General features: G+C 40.5%; 1 protein-coding gene across 1 annotated transcript in view; it reads right to left on the bottom strand.

Moving 5' to 3' along the window:
- Positions 1–5064: 5064 nt before the first annotated feature.
- Positions 5065–8647, bottom strand: part of PTPRM (protein tyrosine phosphatase, receptor type M) — a 734228-nt gene continuing 730645 nt past the window's right edge. Inside the window, exon 36 of the mRNA XM_014519979.2 lies at positions 5065–5949. Within this exon, the coding sequence (XP_014375465.1) occupies positions 5896–5949 (54 nt within the window). The 3' untranslated portion in view covers positions 5065–5895. The remainder of the gene's footprint in view (positions 5950–8647) is intronic.

The following is an 8647-nucleotide window of genomic DNA, read 5'->3' as shown; positions in this document are numbered from 1 at the left end:
ATCAGTGAAAATTCACCAGTGACGGGGTAGGGGGTGAAGCAAGTTGCAATGGGCAGCCTGTTTTGAACCGAGCTGTGTTATTTTGGTGTGCCGCTTCTAAATGGTTCCACCTTTTGTCTTAGTAGTTTTTCATGGCCTTGAGAAGGGTGGAACAGAATTACACTTAAGCACTTACCCACCTAATAGATGGAATAGACTCCAGCCCTTAGCAACAAGCTTGATTTCAAAACAAGGAGAGAGTGAGACCTCTGTTCGAGTGCAAAGAAGAGAAAACTCAGCTCTGCATCTCATAGGTAATATACTTTGAAATGTTTGACAGAATATTATACTGTTATGTGATTGCTTTGAACTTGCATAATAAAGGCATCAGCTTCAGAATTTGAATGATTGATTTATTTAATGCCTTATAACAATGCTATGGTATACGACTGATTAGGACAGGATTGAAGAACCAGGTGCCACCAGCCACTAAAGCTAATATTTCATAATTAATACAAATCTAATGTACCGGTCCTTTTAACTCAGAAGTTTATAATAGGGACACATATTTATGCCTCCCCTGGGGAACACACTACCTCTCAGAATTAGGTGTGGATAATAGGTGGAATAAACAAAGAAGGCTACCAGAGAGCTGGAGCCTCCCACGGCATATGCACAAAGATAGCTAAAGTCCTATTAATAGATTTTTATTGTAGTAATTTTTATTTATTTTCATATGACACCTAAGTGTTTTGGATGCTTTACAGATATAGAATAAAACAGATGCCAACCCCCAAAGCTTTCTGTTTGCTCAACCTCTTTTTATGCTTTTGGTGAAATTGTGCCAAAGTGCTTCCACTCTGTTAAAATAAATGGACTTAATAATACTCTCTTGACTTTTCTCTGTGCTGTCTACTTAGGCCCTGATTTAGCAAGGTACTAAAATCATATGCCTAATTTCAAAACCTAAGTAGTTCTTACTGGTTTCAACAGAACTACGCTTATGCCTGAAGTGAAGCACATGGTTGGCTATTTTGCTAAAGTGGCCTTAATCTTGCAAATAGTTATACATGCGCTTAATTTCATGTGTGTAAGTAGTCAAATTGGCTTCAGTGCAGTATTCAAGTGTGTAAACTCAAGTACACGGGCAAATGTTTCCAGGACTAGGGGCTTTGATCATAAAACACTCTGGCCGGGAAATTATTTTTTTATATGCCTGTATGAATCCTAGCACTATAGGTCTTTAATTTCAGTTGTGGCCACTAGCCACAATTCAATTTAAATAACATAATAAGAATAACCAGAAATATTAAGATTATAAAGACACAATTAAAAATCATTAATCTTCTACTGAACAATCTGCAATGGGTTCAGAAGTGAAAATGCTCTTGTGTTACCAGACTGTAGCTGAACCTAAAATATTCCTTTTTCCCTTCACTCTGCAAAAGCAGGATAGAATAAGGGTCCCTTTTAATAACCCAAATTTTAATAACCCAGTTGCATAGATCTGACATCCCTGCCCCCTGCCTCTTATCATCTCCTTTGTTTCTGAAAATTTAGCAAAACTCTGCCTCTCAAGTCCAAGTGGGACTATGAATATAGAGAAACAATATGGATTAAAGAAATTGATAAACCTTCAAAATAGCTCTCTATCTTTTTTTATACCTCTTATGTGCTTGACGTCAGATAAATTGTCTCCCCATACTAGAACCAGTGTATATACAAATACTGAATTACACTCAACTTGTAACTTTATAGCTTTCCTCCTTAAAAACAGGTATACTCCGAATAGCTGTGCCATGTGACCGTTGGAATTGCAAATGTGATCCAACCACCTTCTTCCAACATCTCTCTTCACATAGTCCCTCCTTGCTGTGTGTCTCACTATTTCCCTTAAATATTCTCAGGCTCCTTAGCTCCCTTCCCACCCCCAAAACTAATCCTTCCTTCCTTCCATTGTCTGGCATAATTTCTTCTCCCTGTTCCTGGCACCTAAACCCCTCATCTGTTTCTGCCTTGTCCAGCTCATTCTTTTCACCCATTCCTAGTTACTTCCTCATAAGTAACCAGTATGTATGGTGTAGTAATAATTGCAGGAGGGTTTTTTTCTTTTCTTAGTGGTGGCTCTGAGGATTGCATAGTCCAGTATTAGTAATCCAGTATTAGCCTTTTGGAATAACACTACACAGAGAGCATCTACACATTTATAAATGTGCAGTGGTTACTAGGGGTGTACTTGGTAGCTGTGTTGGTCTGAGACAAAAAGACATACAAAAAACTATAACTCTTGGTTCCAAAATGATACTTTTTATTAGACCAACTGGAAATTCGCAAGAAAATTGTCCTTTTCTGCAAGCTTCCAGGATCAAAGTCCCTTTGTCAGGCTCTGGGAAAAGTATAGATTGTACAAGATGGTAAAAAGTCCCCATAGGTAGGAAATAAACTTCATTTTTGCACAGAGGAAGCTGAAGATGGAAGGCTGTCCCTCTGGGTCCATGAGAGTGTCTTCGTGAGCTGTGTTGAGTAGCTCTTTGATGTGTAGATCCGGTACAATTCCCTCCCTGGAGGTGTCAGATGGCAGGCAGGGAGGTAAATAAATTTTCTTTTTACCATCTTGTACCATCTATACCAGGGTAGGCAACATTTTTTGGATGGAGTGCCGAAAAAACCACAATGTCTACCTTGGAAGGTGCCGGAGTGCACATGCCAGAGCCTGGAGCAGCTGTTTGCAGCCTCCCGGCTGCAGCCGGCCCATGGAGCCCAGTGTGCTTGCAACAGGGCTTGCAGCCTCCCAGTCGCCTGCTGGGAGCAGCCTGGGCTTCGTGGGTGGCAGCAGCTGCTTAGAGCCCGGGCTGGCAGTGGTGTGCCGAGCAAAACGGCCTTGCATGCCATGCTTGGCACACGTGCTGGGGGCTGCTGACCCCTGATCTATACTTTTTCCAGAGCCTGATGAAGGGACTTTGATCCCGAAAGCTTGCAGAAAACGACAATTTTCTTGCGATTTCCCAGTTGGTCTAATAAAAGGTATTTTGGAAGCAAGAGTTCTAGTTTTTTGTATGTCAGTGGTTACTATGCATTTAATTTAGTACTTGTATAAGTAAGTACTAAATTTAATTAATATTTAATTTAGTACTTGTATAATCAAGTACTAAGCAAATACGCAGTAACCAGAGTTACTGCTCAGTCATGTTGGCAAGCACCTTTTTAGTGATGCTACTGCGCAGTAGCCTAATAATACTAATACTGTGTGGTAGCACATTAGCTCTGTCCATGCTGTGACGTGCTACTGCACAGCGTTATTAGGCTACTGCGCAGTTAGCATCTCGTGTAGACATGCCCACAGAATCCTTAACAGGGAATTGTCTATGATCCGGTTAAAAGAGTGAAACACAAATTATATCAGGAACTTAATACTGGGAATAGCACTGCTCCCATCTTTACATGCAAATAAAAAAGCTCCACCTTTACAAAGTTTACCACACAACCATACTGGTGTCCACAAGACAAGGCCAGTTTTTCTCTTCTACTCAATTTGTCATGTACCCCGCTCAGTCCACCATATACAGTACCACTCACATTTATGATCAACATTCCTTAATGCTTTTTCTTTTTTTATGGTCCTTTAGCACTTGTTCCTTTTGAATTGCCAGTGAAAATTAGATATGCTCATACACATTAGGATGATTGTGAAACAGAAGTATCCCCTCACAACCATTACTATCATCTGTTCTTGGCTTACATAGTCAGCTGGCTTTCAGGGAATGCATATCCATTCCTTATAATTTTTGGGGACAGCATTATTTCTACAAAATTAGAACAGAGCATTTCACAGCAAATTACAAAGGCTGCATGAAAGTACAAGAAAATGAGAGTATGCAGTTGCAAACTTGCAATAATTTTAGCACTTTGGTGGGGGCCTGGGTATCCTTCATAGTGCTGGTGTGTGTTTCCATGGCAGCACCATATATTTTGTACAATTTTTTTTCTGCAGAGAAGTTATTTTGGTTGCTACAAGATTTTGAAGCAAGATGTCATTTTAAATGTGATGATTTCCAGCTGGGAGAAAGACCACCCAGGCGGACTGTAGGTGCATTTTGCAGAAGCTTTGGCCAGCTGGTTCATGCTATTCACATTGGATTTTAGAATCAAAAGATGCAAAAAGATTCTTTTGGTACCTCTACACAGACATGTTAGCCCCGAGGATGCTTGGCACATTAAAACCAACCACTGCCAAAGGGGCTAAATATGCTATGCTATATGCCAATTTCCTTTCTTATAGTTTCTTTACAGTTGTTGCCTAATTTCACTTTTTACAAGACTTTAGTGTAAATCAGTCTGTGGGAGCATCTCATTTATTCTGATGAATGATGGAAAGCCTTGCAATTCATAGGTAATATGGCAAACTGTGAGCCTTTTCCTGCCTTTCTCCCTGACTCTTTACTGCATTATTGTGTTTTGGTCATCCATGTAGAGGCAGTAACTTCATGAAGCTCATCCCACTGAAAACACGGGTGAGTACTTGGGAGAAATGCAATCCACCTACAGCCATCCACAAAAATAAAGCTCATTCCCCTTCTCATTAAAAAGACAGACCTTTAATGGCATCAAACTGTCAAGTGGCATAACAAGCAGAGTCCCATGCAGCGAGAAGGAAAGTCCTTTTAGTTTAACTGCAATCGGAGTTCTCCAGCTTATCTTTATAACACACGTTGTTCCCAAATATGGATATGTTATCACCTCTGTTTTACAGATGGGGAGACTGAGGCAGAGAGAGAGAAAGTGATTACCCAAGGTCACATAGGAAGCACAAGAACTGAGGCACAAGACCATTCTTCCAGTCACAGCAACCTGATTTCCACATCTCTAGTTTATGCACCTACTTTTTAAGAATAGTTTTCCTCTTTTTGTTTGTGTTTGGGATATCATGGTTGCTGACTGGAGTGACAATGCAGTTTTCTCCATGTGCTGAACTGCCTGTAGAGATGGCTCAGCAGTTTGTTTTGAGAACTGAGCTCTTTAGGGGGTTCAAATGAAGGCAATTATATGCCATAAGGTACTATAAATTAAACAAGAAGTTATCATGTATGTAATTATTTATTGAGCTGAGGATCCATACAAGGTAAACAAATGTTTACAATATCATACAGTAAGCATCTCCAGGGCTTAATAAAAATGATTGTCACTCACCGTGCTTCACAAAATTTTTCTTTTAATGAATAAATAATTTGATGAAATCAAATATATTTACAATATAAACAAATGAAAAAGCTTTGGATATATTAATCTGAGCATCCTGTATTTTGCCTTTTCTAATGGTATTTCTATCAGTAATTTCCCTCTGAAATGGTACAAAGTATATAGAAACTACAACTCAACAAAGATAACATGGTTTGGTACATGTGTATCTGTTAATTCAAATAAGCTACATATGCTTCGTTTATTATGCACGTGTTAGAATACAAATATAACTAAAATCATATATTATCAAAATGCTAGACAGCATTCTTCACAAAACAGAAATGTACACTAGGTTGTGACAATAACAGAGGATCACAGGCAACAAAATATAACAGAAAAGTACAAATTCCTTCATAAGAATATAATTGTGCTCTTTAAGTTACCAGATGACTATGCTGCTCCACCACATTGATGACTATGTATGAATGCAGTATCCAACAACTGTTGTACAGGTTTGTGTATATGTTTGTATGTGTTGTCAAGCAGCGGCATTACAGTGGAAAATGGGCAGTGCAAGCAGTTTTATAAACATTTTCTTGGGCTCTTAAAAAGAGCCAATAATACAAAGCAATATAAGCAGAACACTGAGAAGTCTTCATCTCATGTACACAAACATCATGAAATGATTTGCTTTGTTTTGTGGTGGTGAAAGGAGTTTTGTCAGTGTTGTTTGTAAGATCAGCCAGAATTCAAGTATTCCAAAGCCACTTCATAGCAGAATTTGTATTGATCCTGAAAAATCAGAAGAAAATCACCAAGTCAGCCACAGAAATAACTTAATTAAAGATTTCAGTATCTCTATTCTTTAAAAATTATTTACCATCAGTCATGGTCAACAACTGCTGTACAAAACCAATCTGTATTCAGATAAGACGGGGTTTTCAACCTTTTTGGATCAGTGTCCGCCTGGCAGTCGGATGCAGAGTAGTATACCCCTGGCAGCTGGATGCAGAGTGGGGGAGGGCAGCACGCAGCCGAACGCGGAGCGGTGGCAGCCACCACGTGAGAACTCCTCCCCCCACATCAAGGTGGGTGCCTGTGCGGCAGTACGGCGTAGTGCATGGCGGAGTTGTGTGCGTGTGTGTGTGTGTGTGTGTGTGTCCCCTGCCCCATGTGCACCTCCTAGGGCCTTCTCAACTACCCGGCGGGTACACGTACCCCTGGTTGACAACCTCTGAGCTAAGACATCCCTCATACTAACCAATCAATAGATAGTACATACAGTAACAAACACTGCTTATCATACCATACAATAGTGTATTTGGGTACCCTAACATATGAAGAATATTGATGACAAACAAACACACCAACCTCTAAATCTTCAGAACCTATCAAAAAGTTCATACGAAGTAGAAACTGGAATTCCCTCATGGCCGTGTTTATGTTAAAAGAGGCCAAGGCCAGCTCTTTGCTATATTTCAGTTCTTAACTTTAAGTTTATTTTTGTCCGGAAACTCATTACATTTCAGATGAAAAGCCTTTTATTAAATTTAAAATCCCTGGAAACCCACACTCCAGTTTCTACTCCTCTTACACTAAAGCGCATATATTAAGCAGTCAATTTTACTGTCACAAAAGGTATATTTTCAACTACCAGACCCTGTCTCTTCAGACACAGGTCTGTATTATGGTGATGTGGAGCCCAGGCTTGCCCCATGTGTAACTAGGGGCAAACCTGGGCATAATGTCACATGAAGCGCATTGGCATGCCAGTGGAGGAAGAGCAATAATCCCATCCCCTACCCTGCCCTTGCCAATGATTTTGTCTGGCCCTGACTCTTCTAAGTGTACAGGCTGTAATAACTGCATGTGTTATATCAGGGGTGCTGAACCCCAGTTCATGGGCCAGATCCAGCCCTTGGGGTTGTCTCATCCAGCCCACAGGTAACCCCATAAGTTTGAAAATTTGGTGGTGGGAAAGTGGTGACAACATTAATGGAATACATATTACACCAGCCCAGATGTGTAGGGGCTGGATGAGACTGTGGTGGGGCTAAATCCAGGTCACAGACCAGCTCCGCACCACTCATCTGGCCCAGGGGGGATCAGAAGGTTGAGCATTACTGTTTTATATGGTTTGCATCCATCTTTATAAAGAAACCTTGGAAAAATACTTTCTGCTGATTTTTTACTTTATTTTGTGAAACAGTAAATATTTAAATGCAACAAAAAACCAGTCAAAACAACACATGTTATTCCTTAAGTTCCAACTTTGAATAGTTCTGAGTTCCAAAATTTAATTTGGAAAGTTCTGCCTAGTAGAATGTATTCCATTTTTTCTCCCTGAAGTAAGCACTGCTTCTCTCCCCTGCACTTTAATTACGTAAGAAAATACAACAGGGCATGTGCTATTGTGTAGTAATAATAACAACAAGCAACTAGCTGACAGGTCAGCCTTTTCCTTTATGTGGAACACCAGGACTAAAAAGGATACGATTATGCTGAAGCAAAAATTTAAAGAGATTCTATCTATTGTCTGCTGAACTCACTCATGTAACTTAGTTGCATGTTTATGAAGAAGAGAATGTACTTTAAAAATTCTACAGCTGCTTCTAAAGACAGAGCCGAGAAAGACTGTTTAGGACAAACATGCATTTTCCTGATGCTTCCATTTGCAACTGCAACTTAAAAAATTAAGGAACAAAATTCTAGGAGCTGACCTCCACAGAGCTGTGACTGAGATGTACTATAGGTTTTAAGACACAGCAGAATCATATCAGCTATGGTATATTCTTTTGACTGTGAAACAAATGAAAAAAATCTTAACAAAATTATTTTTTTTTCTTAATTGCATATATATTGCTAAATATATTGCAGTGATGCTGTTATTAGTGATCAGCTAACCATCCATTTCCAAGGTTCCAAGGGTGGCTGTGCCTTAAGGAAACGATCCTTTGGGCACAAAGCAAGACGATCCCCGTGCGAGGTAAAAGAGGGAAAGGGGCCAGGAGGCTTCCCTGGCTGACCAGAGAAATCCAGGGCAGCCTAAGGGCCAAAAGGGGAGCACATAAAAAGTGGAAACAGGGAGAGATCACCAAAGACGAATATACCTCCTCTGCTCGTGCTTGTAGGGAGGCAGTTAGACGGGCCAAAGCTACTGTGGAGCTGAGGATGGCAACCCAAGTAAAAGACAACAAGAAATTGTTTTTTAGATATATAGGGAGTAAAAGGAAGGCCCAGGGAGGAACAGGACCCCTGCTAAATGGGCAGAAACACTTGGTGACGGACAGAGGGGACAAGGCTGAACTCCTCAACGAGTTCTTTGCCTCAGTGTTCCTAAGCGAGGGGCATGACAAGTCTCTCACTGGGGTTGTGGAGAGGCAGCAGCAAGGCGCCAGACTACCATGCATAGACCCTGAGATGGTGCAGAGTCACTTGGAAGAACTGGATGCCTTTAAGTCAGCAGGCCCGGATGAGCTCCATCCGAGGG

Source organism: Alligator sinensis, unplaced genomic scaffold, assembly GCF_000455745.1.
Source record: "Alligator sinensis unplaced genomic scaffold, ASM45574v1 scaffold597_1, whole genome shotgun sequence".
NCBI lineage: Eukaryota > Metazoa > Chordata > Crocodylia > Alligatoridae > Alligator > Alligator sinensis.
The sequence above is the reverse complement of the archived record's forward strand: the minus strand, read 5'-3'. Positions and strand labels throughout refer to the sequence as shown.